The sequence below is a fragment of the Drosophila elegans genome, unplaced genomic scaffold (assembly GCF_018152505.1).
Source record: "Drosophila elegans isolate 14027-0461.03 unplaced genomic scaffold, ASM1815250v1 contig_183, whole genome shotgun sequence".
NCBI classification, from domain to species: domain Eukaryota; kingdom Metazoa; phylum Arthropoda; class Insecta; order Diptera; family Drosophilidae; genus Drosophila; species Drosophila elegans.
Window position 1 is genome coordinate 13,749,263 of NW_024545550.1, and position 13,327 is coordinate 13,762,589.

The following is a 13,327-nucleotide window of genomic DNA, read 5'->3' on the forward strand; positions in this document are numbered from 1 at the left end:
ACCCTTCGATCGAATTCATCCAGAGTATTGAGTGTCCTTTCCACTTTTTTTGCATTTCCAATATCAAAGTTTAAGCACTCCGTTTTTGTGAGGGTACGAACGTAGGATAGCTTTCCTCTCGAAAACTTCTCCTCTCACAAAACCTCTCACAAGTCAGAAGCCCGCAGTCGCAGTCCCGGCTGCCATCAAAGCCCAAACGACATAATTGCAGCCTGTCTGCAGTGGCTAATGCAAACAAACATGGGATTATGAGACTGAGAGGCCCGAACGAAATTGATGATGAAGCTCGCTCCCCGCCTGACCCCTAACAAGTAGCTGGCGAAATGCTTAAAAATTGGGTCTCTACGTGTTTCCACAGCAACGCAGATCGTGCAGATAGCATTTTATTAGCTCCGCCACAAATTGTGCTGAACTTAAGGTTCAACTTCTCCAGCCTAGTGCATAAGTCCAAATGCATTAAAACTAGTGCAGTTCAATCATGTGCATTGCGTTTGGCGAATCGATTGGCCCCGCTTCAAACCCCAAGAATGTAACTCACGAGCTCTTTTCAGTTGTACGAAATTATTATTCCACCTTCAACAATTTGGCTCCCGTTTTTGGTGTTTGCCATCCCCAGCATCTTCATTATCATCAATACAGTCCCAGTGCAAATTTTTCATGGGAATTACATACGTGATAGATTGTTTTGTACTGCACTTCAGACATCTAAGCCCTCCGAAAGCTGCTGTGCTGATTGGTTTTCTTTCATCTGTGATTGCCATGCTCTAACTTCATCGTCATCATATGGGACGTGACTGTGCTAAGATTGTCGGGGACCTGAACAAGAATGCATCCTGAGTACGCATGGAAATGACTTGTTTTTGAAGGATAGGTGTAATCAAGGAATTGCTTTTAACATTTGGCATGGGCACTCTTGTGTAGTAAAAATCTAACTCAAATGACTTTTGATTGAAACATTTTGAAAAAATGTTCTTCGATTAAAAGTTAAGGTTAACAAGCTACAGGGAGAGCTTCACAAGGCGCCCCATTGTGGACATGACCCCTTCAAGAAGATCAACAGGTGGTACGCTGTAAGCTATGAACCAAACTGGTAACTAAGATACCATATTTTCAACCCGCACTCAACAAATTGTAGAACATGCACACTAAAAACGCTGAAATAATTCTTTTAAAAAGTACGTAGCTGATCCAAAATCTAGATTTTAGTGCTCATCAGTGGACAATATTAAAAAAGAACGAAAATCTAAGAAAATTTATTTTATTCTAGTGAAAGAGTCGTGATCAGTGGCCACGAAGCTACCAGCACATGAGCAATTGATGATAAAGACCATCTCCTGGTGCCAGCCAGGAGACTGACCAGCAAAAATGTCTGTTTTCGAGTGCCTTCCGCCAGCTCGTTGTAGTTCAATTAAAGATTACGCCAATAAATTGTACTCAGTAAGTCGTTCAATTTAAGCTATGCAACATTTTCTGTCCCTCAAAGGACTGTCTATAGCCGCTCGACCGGCGCTCTCTATCAGATGCATCATGTGTCATAAGCAAGTTGTAAGACGCCGACAAAACTTCAGGCTCACCTAGGGTTGACCGCGTGACACAACCTTTATGTATGCAGCAGCAAGAATTAACGTAGGCGCTCTGAAACAAGCAATCAGAATGGGAAATTTGTATTTCACGACCTGACACGGGCTCAACAATTGCTTGGAGATCGCAGCATCAGATCGCGCAGATGCTGATGCGGATGAGGACTCAGTTCCAGTTCTTAGATTTCCATAAACGACACCACAGAACCCGCCCGCCTTCTCATCCAAAGATATTGTCTACAAAGCGTAAGCAATTTTTATGCTCATGTTGCTCGTAATCACCGCAAGCCGCAGGTGGTAAAAGGAGTCGTGGATAACCCCAACCCGACCACGTCTGTGGCAAAACCATGGCAGACACCCGAACGCATCTCCCCAAAAGCGGCGCTATGCTGATTGAATTGCACTAATTGCGAATTAAAGCTCAGCATTTTGAAGACAACAAATTGCATGAGTTTCAAATTGAATTGCAGAATCTCTGCAATCCCTACACCGTCCTGAAGCCCACCCACTCCAACTGCCACCCTCTGCAGCTACTAATGAACGCTCTCTACTCCTGTTGCAGCTTGTTTGGCTTTTATTTCGCTTAATTAATTGGCACCGCCAAATGTCTAGAGTTTACAAAAAGTCCATGACTGAGGCATGGAAAACCAAGGGAGCTGTCAACAGCCAAAGTGGGAGGGGACTCTTTTCGGGTGCAGCTCCAAAAGGCAAAAAGAAGCCGAAAGTCAAGTGTCCTTAGAGAATTTTCGGCTGCATATTGCAATTCTTTAATTTTTTGGCAGTTTCAACAAAAAAAATAACTAATTTTTTTTCTTCCGACTTGTTGTAATATTTTTCATTTTCAGATGTTTGCTGTGAAGTGGTTGGCATGGTGAAGGGAGATGGCAAAATAATAACCTTTTATACATGTTGCTCATGCAAAAGGGTTAATTATATCCCCAAATGATTGCTAACGAAGGATGGTTGAAGAGGAATTGAAGGGGATTTTTTTTTTTGCCAAAAAACGTGAAGCATGAAACAATGTTAAAGTAGCATACAACATTACACAACCTCAAGATATACGTTTGTAAAAAAACGTTTTAATTTACGAAAATTAAGATTGAATGTAATCTGTTAACACGAAATATGACGGCGCAAAAGATAAGTGAATTAAATAAAATAATTTGGATTGAAACTAGCTTTACGTATTCACCAACAAATAAAAAGAAAAAAAGAAAACCTCGTCTCGCCCTTGAAGCTATTATAAAGATGTAACCTACGTATCTATGTAGAACTATATAGAAGTTTATATACCCTTGCAGGTATTGAAAAAATGAATACTCTTAAAACATCTAAATTTCAATTTAAATGCGTAGATGTTTTAAATCATTTAAGCTATGATGAATTTCAGCTTAATTATTCGATCATTCCTATTGCAGCTATATATTTGTCAATTAGGTCCTCCAGCTTTCTGAAGTGTTTGGAGGTCTAATATTTTAGGTTCAAATCTGTCTTTAAAGAAAAAGGGTGTTTACACTTCTATTTTATTAAAGAGAGCAAGAAAGGTTTAACTGTGCAACAATTTCACCCGAATAGAGGCGTACATGATATTGTGTGTGTTTGCTAAATACAATCGATTGAATATTGAGTTTAGCAAAACTTTTATGGGTACATACACATTTTTTTGGGATCAGGTTCAGACTCTATCAGAAAGATTTTTTAAATTTCAAATGCGAATTATCAAATTAACCCTTCTGTTTTCCTCATCTGCTAAGCGCCCTACACTTTTCCCAGGCCAACATACACCTTTCCGTGGCTCTAGTGAGTAGATACGAATTTTGAGTGATTGATAGCATGTTATGAGTTAACATGCTATTATTACACACAAGATGCTACCAAGCAATAACAGGAACGGATAAAGCAAGTCTGCTGCAGTCAAATGTTAGCTCACGACTTTTTTAGAAGCAGGTTTTTTTTTTTGACATATTTGCAAAAGATAGAAAATTGTGTAAGAGGAATTGAGTTCACATGATTTACGTGCAATTTTTCTGGATGAAAAAAATTGATTGTCATGCTTTAGCTGCCGTTCGGGTGTCCGCAATCATTCCCAAAAATTATTTTTTGATTGTACCACTTCAGGTAATCATACATTCAAAAAGTTATTAGGCTTGTTAGCTGTTTTCAGTTGGCGCCAGATCGTGGCGCACCTGTTGACTGACACTACGTCGACCTAACTACTTCATTTGCCCTATATTTAACAGTGTGCTCTTCTTTTCATTTATATCGTTAATATATTCTCATTTAATTCAATGGCAGCAAATCAAACTCATCTGTTGATTGACAGTGAAAAACATTAAATTATTGCTGACCGCGGGTTATTAATACTATTTTATTTATATGTGAGCATAGAAAGCTTTAAAGAAATATTGACAAAAACCAGATTAGTCATTCCGAAAACCAGTTTGCAAGAACAAAATTAGGTAGACAGCCAAAGTAAGCATGAAATTCGGTGTGTAAACAAGTCTCCAATTACTGAGAAATATTTTGGGGCAATGAGATGAAAGTGTGTTTTTTCAATTGATCCATTTTTAAAGTTCCAATTAAACGGGCTGATGCGATTGTTACCATTTATATGCTCTATAATGTCTTACAATTGTTAAAAGGGAGATATTTTTTGTTCGTTGTCATCAGGAAACACTGGAAACACGATGCCTAGGCCCACTAAAATAAATGAAAAGGGCAATAGCCCGAAAACACACAGTGAGATCAAAGCACCATTTAAGGTGCCAAGTTAATTAACATTTTAAGCTTCGCCTAAGCGAGTACGAAAGCGAAAAGTGAGAGTCTCCCTGCAAGCAAAACTTAAAGGTGATCTGAGAGAAATTATAAAAGAGTAACAACGTATCGCCAAATCTGCTGAAAATAACTGTGCATAAAATACTGGTTTTTTTCACTCGGCCAAAGTTGTATCATTACACCCAAAATACCCTTTGCAAACAAATAATGTTTTTCAGTAATTATCAAGTCTAACAATAATACCTTTTTATCTCAGGTTAATTTTTTCAAAAAATGCAGAACTAATTTTAGGTTAGTGGTTTCGAATAGCTTGTATTTACAACTACATGCTGTTACCATAGTCAACACTACTCTTTCGAAGCATACATTAGCATAAAAATGCGTTTTTAAAAAGACGCGAGGCCAGCTGACGTTGAAGCACTTCGTACATGACATCGTCGTCTGGGGCCCGTCTCTGGCTTGAACGACTTGTATTGGAGTCGAGATGTTGGAGCTGTCGATGGTCGATAAACGAAAGCTTGGCGTCAGCTGGTCCGCGCTTAACATGCGCATGCGCTACCATTTGTTTTCTTGGCCAGTTGTATTTTGGCCATTAGCACGTTCAGAGTTGCGCCCGCGCGTTCAGTCTCCGACAAGTGTAAAAATCCAATAAATCCCGGCCAACGCAACTCTACTAAAAAAAAATAAATATTGAAGTCGGTGTCTAAAACACTTTCGTCGGTTTTTGCACGAAAACGAAAGTATCTGAGTTAAGCTTATAACTTGATGTTTACATATCACAATACTGAATAAAGAAGGAAAGGCAGAAGAAGCCGATCGCAGTAACAAATTACCTTTAAAGATATTGAAGACGGCCTAAAGACAAAAGCGAGTGAAATCACCGACTACAAAGCGGGTCAATAGCAACCTTCGTTTTATTACGTTTCCTGATCTGATCGTCGTGCCAAGATGCCAGCGGCCAGCTCACATCCACGTCTGTTCTTCTATTTACTCTGTGCTGCCTCACTTTTAGCTTTTTCGAAATCGGACACCGGTAGTACAAAGAATTCCTATTTTATGTCTTATTTCTACTATTTAGTTATTAACTTTATTAATCCTTTTGCCATGCCGATATTTTATCGCTTCGTAAAAGTTTGTCTTATGTAAAACAATGTACAGAATACAAAGAAGTTGTATACTCTCTCGATTATCAAATTTAAAAAAAAAGTTTTTCTACATAGTATATAAGCTTGTACAAATTTTATTTTCCAAGACAATTTGGATCAACGAATGGTTTCCCAAAATACTAATCAACATTATGTTATAAAACGAATTTGTGATAATCTTCAAAAGGCACTGTGTTATTTTAATGGTAGAATAAAAAGAGTTACTTTGTAACATTATGTGTTGGTGTTATATATTTTTTACATGTAAATATAAATTTGTTCTATTTATTACGGTTTACAAATCGGTTTGGTGTTAATACTTAATATATTGGGTATATGGAAATGTATGTATGTAAAAAAGAATATTACTTAAAAAAGTACAAATAACAAGAAAGAAAGCAAACTTCGGCAAGCCGAAGTTACTATACCCTTGCAGCTATTGCAAGAATTAAACATTTTTGAAAACATTAAAATTATGATTTACTTGCGTATATGTTTAAAAACATTGAAGCTATGATGATTTGCAGCTCAATTATTTGATAGTTATTTTATATATTTTTATTATTTCTATGGGAGCTATATGATATAGACATCCGATTTTGATAAAATTTAAAACATAATTCTGAAATATTTAACCATTGCTATATGTTGAAGAACTAAACAAAAAATTAAAAAACAGAAAAGTTATAATTTTTTTTCATTTATTTTTCCGATTGTTCCTATGGGAGCTATATGCTATAGTCGTCCGATTTTGATGAAATTTAAACCGTAAGTCGGTAATATTTAACCATTACTAAATGTCGAAGAAGTAAACAAAAAATTGAAAAACAGCAAAGTTATAATTTTTTTCATTAATTTTTCCGATCTTTCCTATGGGAGCTATATGCTATAGTCGTCCGATCCGGCTCGTTCCGACTTATATACTACCTGCAATAGAAAGACAACTTTTGGGAAAGTTTCATGCAGACATCTTTAAAACTGAGAGACTAGTTTGCATATAAACGGTCGGACAGACGGACACTGCTAGATCGACTCTACTAGTGATGCTGATCAAGAATATATATACTTTATAGGGTCGGAAACGTCTCCTTCACTGCGTTGCAAACTTCTGACTGAAATTATAATACCCTCTGGAAGGGTATAAAAATGGTAAGCCTAGTACAGAACAATAAAACTAAAACAAAGAAGAAACCAAACTTATGTAAGGTGAAGTTATTTAAAAAAATGTTTAAGTCAATACACTTGTTTTACTAGTTCCTATTTATAACATTTTCATTGCTTAATTAAATTAATGTATGCTTATATTTCAAGCCAGATAGATTAGGGAGACGTGACTAGATAAACTCGACTGATTAATACTTTAGAAACTATGCAACCCTTTTGAAAACAAAAACTAGAATTAATACCTTTTTTGTTTGACTCTCTGTGAAAACTCTGCTGTCCATGATCTTGACCACTTAACGCACAACTTATCGAACTTCCGTTGGTTTCATTGACATCGAAATTGGCACGTATCTTCAGTTCAGAAAACTCGTTTATGCACTCAAGGTTAATAGTTGAAACGGTTAGCAGATCGCTGTGACTCTAAGCTTGCCGGTTACGTCAGTTTGCTTGATGCGGAACTATTTAACATAATATACGGAAGTTCGAATGATTTGAAGTTGAATGATTTGGCAAATTTGTTTGTTTATTTTTTCTTAGTCTTTTTGTTTATTGCAACGGAAAACTTGAGCTACTAATCTCGATTTAAGGAAAAAGTCACAGGTGGAAGAATTGTTTATTTTATTTAAGAAACACATAAAATAACAAATTCCGGTCAAAAAATGGTTGAAAACGAAATAGATTTCAACGCAGACAGTTCTTCGTTCTTCTGCTCAATTTTATGGTTATTGTAGTGCAAATACAACCACCATCCGAAGACTTGGCATACGACGCTGCTTTACAGCTTGGCTTATTGAACCATCGTCTTAATCTACTCAGCCACGAGGAAGAGTCCAGGCAACTTAGTTTACAAAACATAACAATAGGTAATTTGGTCAACCGCATACCCTGTAGTTGTGACACTGGGCTGTGCAAGTGCTGTGCTGGTAAGTTAACTTAATTAATAAGAATAAAATCTGAAATGAACTCACTCTGATTTTAGGTTTCCTTGCGGTAATTGGCATGAACAGTTGCACAGAAGTTGCGTATCGTCCTGATGAATTTTCGTTTGAGTTACGCATGCGAGTTAATAACAACATTTGGTTCCGGCAAAAGGTCTCCGGCCAGAATCCACCTCCTTTCTGCTTCAGGCCGCCACGTTTTAACTTTGCCAAGGCCTGTATTCAGTTTCATGACATTTGGTTTGTCGGCCGTAACATGCACGTCTGCATGTACATGTCTGGGGAGTTTCAGGGCTTTGAGTTGTTCGAAAGGTAAAGTCTACCTCTGTGTGAGTCAAGGCCACCGTTATTGAAACATCTCCTGGTCGATTTCAGAAACTTTGATTGTCTTTTGTTTGGTGACCACGGAGTTAAAATTGTTCCCCCAGAGCAAGGCTACCCCGTGAGACCGAACGACGTCGACATTGATGATGGAGACGATGAGATCGAGGAGTATGATGAGAACGTAGTCCGCAGCTTGGCAGAAAAAATGGTCGGTTTATAATATATATTTATAATATATCATGATTAGATTTAATTATTTATTTCTAAAATAACTAAATTACCTAAACAACACCTCTTTACATAACGGTTTTAATAACGACCCACTTGTCAGTGAAATTAACTGAACAGAAAATTCCAACTTTTTTTCCCGTTCAAATTTCAAGTGCGAAAACTGCAAAATGACGTGCTCTGTTGCTATCCTATCCTCATCCCTCCCTGCTAATAGCACTGGCAGCTAGCCCATTGAAACGCAAAAAAAGGGGAAATCAACACAGCTAACAATTTGTAAAGGATAATGCAACCTTAGGCTGCATCTGCACCGCATGTGCAACACCTTGAGCGAGGAGGGGGCAGGAGTTTGCATTGAAATGCATATGCACATGCACGTTGACTGTTGCACTTCGTTTGACTGGCAGTTGACTGTAATAAAGGACTTTTAGGCTGCAAGGATACAGTCCGCAGTGGTAGCGGCAGCAACAGGACAGCCGACGACTTGCGTCAAGAGGAGGAGTAGAGTATTATTTCGCACTTGACTGCGAATCGAGCTCCAGTCAAGTGGTGTGCAACAAAAGCGTATATTCACAGCTTATGGGTACCTGTGCTGGTCTGGTGCATTCAGATGCTATGCAAATAAAAAACGATGCATGTGGAAGAGACACGTTAACATTGCATCTCGAGTACTTAAGAACAATATTAGGACCTTTTATTATTTGTTTTCTGATTAGCTGAAACCGGTAATTTTCTTGTTTGCCTTTAAATAGTCGTATAATCAGTTATTTTAAATACATTTAAATAACAATAAAGTAACCCCTGGTCTCTCCATTTATAAAAGGTGTGACACATAAGCTGACCATAAAGCCTTTCCAAGGGAAAAGTTCTCATTTAAAATGCAAATGTGAGTGAGTGCTCATAAAATGAATTTAGCGCTTGTAATTGAATTGTTTATACAGCACTCACGCGACACTTAAACATGAAACTGACCACACCACTGGCCAGCACCCGTCAAACCATTCAGCACAAACAGATACTGACCCACAGGGGAAGTTCACAAGAGGAGAGGGGCGGACTGCCTGTACTGGACGACCCTCTTTATTTACTGCTGATTGTCTGTTACCCGGCGCAACAGGTACGGACTCAAATCACTTAGGGCATTGGCCAGTTGATGCGATTTTCTGCGATACTGCCTTTTTTTCGGTGTTATTCCCTGAGGTCAATTATATTATTTCCGGTTTCGTGTGGTCAACAGGGGAAAAATATTTTTATTACCCCAAGCGTTAAACCGGATTGAATGTTACTTCTTCGGACCCCTTGATCACATTATAGATGATACGGGATGGTAATTGAGTAGGACACGTTTCCAGTTAGTTTTGATGCAGTGATTATCAGGGGTGTGGAAACAAGCAATACAATGGAAGTGTAAATAAATATATACAGACAAGTATGTCTGCCTGCAAGGAAAATTTTATTTTCTTAAGGTTAAATTTTAGACTGTTTCTTCTTTTCCTTCTTTTCATGACAAATAGAAAAATTGAAAGCAGAATTTAAAAACTACCCCCAAAAGTAATTAAAACTCTCGGTCGTTTGCCCCAGACGAAGACGGTGGCTGCCTCCACCTATGAACGAATGTTAATCAAAGCAGAACATAGCAAAATACGTCCGCATGGGCAGAGACCCTGTCCTTGGGGTTTAATTTCTTTTACATTTGAATTTCGCTTAGAGCAAATGTGGGTGGGAAACTGGACGCTTTAAGTTCTTGAAGGATAATGAGGAAAAAACAGTGTAAACCGACAGAGCTTTTTAAAATATATAATGCTCGTATATGCATTGCCAAAATTAATAAGTTAATTGATAATTTCCAATCGTCCAAATTTTTGAACGAGCTGTCAGTATGACAGATATATTGATCAAGCTCAAAAAATATGCCTCAAGAAAAAAAAATCTTCCAAATTACCTAACCAAATGTCTAAAATATATAAAATAATACAAATATATAAAATAACTGTCTAATAATTGAGCTGCAACTCATCATAGCTTCAATGTTTTTCAACATATACGCAAGTAAATCATAATTTTAATGTTTTCAAAAGTATTTAATTCTTGCAATAGCTGTAAGGGTATATGAACTTTGACTTGCCGAAGTTAGATTTCTTTCTTGTTTTTTTTTTAATTTTAATATGTAACCCCATTTCTATTTTTCTAAAAAAAAGGTTTAGTAGCATAATTACCTTAACGCACGCAGTGATTCTAATTCCATATCTTTTCTTTTAGAAATCCGATTTTGATTTAATTTTCTAAGAATCTGGTGTTATATTTTGTGCCGTTTTCTGGACGATTTAATAAAATTAATATTTTCAACGAGGACGAAAGCTAACTTCGACAAGCCGAAGTTTTAATACCATTGCGGCATGCGTTTTTAGCCTGATCATAGAATGCATAAAAAAATACGATTTGAAAGATTCATGTGAATAGGTGATATACTGCGCGAAATATCGTAAAAACATTAAATTTTAACCGATTTCACCCTATTGTTCCTATGGGATCAAGGTATGAATAAAAATACTGTTAGGAAATATGCATGACCTCTGTAAGGGTATAAAAAATGGCTTTGCTGAAAAGCGACCTGAAACCAGCACATCTAAGGCCATAACTTTTCTTACAGATATACGATTTTAAAAGTCATATCTCTAGTTCCTTTACTTTTCTCGCAGAATTCCGAATCTAAGTTCAAATAATGGTCCTATCTTTTGTTTCTATTTTCTAATTGCAAACAACGATTTAATGAAATTGAAAACGAGAAAGATTGCAATAGGGTGCCCGACTATTAGTTAACCGTTAATTAATATTTCAGATATTTGAATAATATTTTGTCGACAACATTTTATTATTACACTTTGTTTCTCTGATTTTTATTATTTTTTTTTTAAGTACCTTTTTTTTGTAAATATTTTTTTAATTCTCTTTGACTTGTTAATAATTTGACAGTTCAGAATTACGTTTTTTATATTATTTGAATCGGAAAACGATATCATTTAGCTGCCACAGGAACTATTGAATATTTAAGCTGCAAATCATCATAGCTTCAATGTTTTTAAAAATAATAATTTTAAAGTTTTCAAAAATATTTAATTTTTACAAAATCTGCAGGGGTTGCCGTAGTTTGCTTCTTTTCTTGTTTTAAATGTTTTTCACCCATTTCTTTGGTTGGTCAAGTTCAAATTGCGTATGGACGGCAACGCAAAGCGCTAGCAAGAAGTGATTTAAAAAAACAATACGCACAGTCTTGCGTTTAAACCGAAACCATCAGATCGGAAGTAGCATGCCTACCGCTTACACCACAACACACTTATATCGGAAACATGGTCTCAACGTAAGTCTTTGACTCACAAGGCAACCAAGTCATTAAAACAAACAGTATCTGTTTGCTTTGTGGAAGGATTTTTAAAAATAAAGTTTTTTATAAATATTGAACATACATTGGGACTATATTAAATATTTTTAAAATGCGAACAACTAATCAGGTTGTTAGTCTGATAATATTTTTTATTAAAATGACTGCGGCTTGTTGATGTAACACATATATTCACATTAATTGCTAAAGAGGAGTTAGATACGCACAATAACCACAAAATCCACGACAACGGCAAAGTACATACACAGACACGAAGTCTCCCGTACATAAGCGCAATTTTCATGCGTGATGAGCGGAAAATTTCCCCTTTCTGGCTGTAAATAAGCTTCTATATAAGAAAAGAAGCGAAGGCTTCACATTTTTGGGGTGGTAATGATTTCAAAGGGTTAAAATCTGTGCCTTTTGAAAAGCGAAAACATGCGTGAGCTGTAGGTTTGTGTGTGCCTGTAACAACGGCGTTGCCAGCCTGTCGCTAGAATTACTTTGGAAGCCAATGTAGAAGAGTAAAGAAAGTCATTTACATAACTAACGAAGTCGGTTAACATAGCGCTAGGACCCTGAGTAAAAACCGACGAAATTGCGTTTGAGGTGGGGGTGGTATAGCAAAACGAAATAACGTGGACTAGTTTGGTGCGTGCTGGCGGTTTTTGTGAACAAAAATTAAAATGGTCACCGACGCTCGTCTTACATTGCATGTGTCAAACTCAACTACCACACGGGTATTATGATAAATTTCTATAAAATTTATTGATTAACTGTGAGCAAAGCTCTTAAATATAGGAAGTTAAGCTGTACTGGGATATAAAATAAAATAGTTGGAACGGGCACAAACACTCTTTTAAGTTTACATTATTGCAAACTATTATTATTTTATTAATGTGCAAAACAACAGAATACAAATTATTTGTATTTTAACCTCCTTTTAATATTGTTATTCCTGGAGAGCCCAATAACTTTTTGTAAAGTAATTCAAAACACATAAGTAACTTTATATGCTTAGATCCGTTTTAAGCGGATGCCTTTCTTTATTTTTAATTGGTTCTTAACATGCTGAATTACATTCAATCCTTCATCCAATTTCACTAATTTTGAAATGTGAACAAATTAATTATAAAACAACCTGTTCAAAGCCAAAAACAATGTGGTGAAGGCTTAAACCACAAGTCGAGGTATTCATCGACCAAAGCCATATCCAACAGATAATTGACCATTAGGTGTTCTTATTCCAAATCCGGATCCTGGGACATTAGCATTTATACCCACGCCAGCACCCCCTCCAAATGCATTGGAAATGCTTCGTATTAGCTGATCGATAGAACCAAAAGCGCTATCAGTCACCAAAGACAGAAGAAGAACTAAAATCTGCAAGATAATCGTATAGATTGAGGCTTAAAGATATATATGATAAATTAAACTTACAAAAATTCGAGTCATTCTGCAAGGTGTAGTCGAGTGTCTTCTTTGATGATAGTTTTACAAATAATAGCACACATAATACGAATTGCGTTTATATAGCAAAAACTATAAACGTTGTAAATTGTATGCAAATGTACATCGTCCGTAAAAATGAAAAAGGTTTTACATTTTAAGGAGGGACACACAAGGTTAATTAAAAAAATGAATTGCTTAATATATTCATTCGCTTATACATATATTCCTTTCGTTGTGAGTTGTGAACTTGTATGGAACATAAGTTTTTAGCTTTTAAAGTTTTTGTCGCTGGGTAACAGTGTTACCTAGAAGAAAATGTACAGTAATGAAAATGTATACTAC

The 13,327-nt window shown here is 36.5% G+C and overlaps 2 protein-coding genes across 5 annotated transcripts in view; one reads left to right on the forward strand and one right to left on the reverse strand.

The window, feature by feature from the left end:
- Nucleotides 1–4,920: 4,920 nt before the first annotated feature.
- LOC108141363 overlaps nucleotides 4,921–13,327 on the forward strand; it is a 28,627-nt gene continuing 20,220 nt past the window's right edge. For 3 of the 4 annotated variants that reach the window (XR_001774230.2, XR_001774231.2, XM_017264687.2), the window contains exons 1-4: nucleotides 4,921–5,388; nucleotides 7,396–7,587; nucleotides 7,644–7,914; nucleotides 7,978–8,134. Coding sequence is in view for 2 of the 4 variants with exons in the window: in XM_017264687.2 (XP_017120176.1) it covers nucleotides 5,304–5,388; nucleotides 7,396–7,587; nucleotides 7,644–7,914; nucleotides 7,978–8,134 (705 nt within the window). In the remaining 2 variants the exon portion in view is untranslated. Of the gene's footprint in view, nucleotides 5,389–7,395; nucleotides 7,588–7,643; nucleotides 7,915–7,977; nucleotides 8,135–8,309; nucleotides 8,977–13,327 lie in introns of those variants that run through there. The other variant, XM_017264686.2, reaches the window with a different exon arrangement.
- LOC108141365 (ejaculatory bulb-specific protein 2) lies at nucleotides 12,728–13,056 on the reverse strand. The gene is made up of 2 exons (XM_017264690.2): nucleotides 12,974–13,056; nucleotides 12,728–12,916 (listed from the first exon to the last, which is right to left on the reverse strand). The coding sequence occupies exons 1-2, from the start codon at nucleotides 12,986–12,988 to the stop codon at nucleotides 12,728–12,730; spliced, it is 204 nt and encodes a 67-aa protein (XP_017120179.1). The 5' UTR covers nucleotides 12,989–13,056.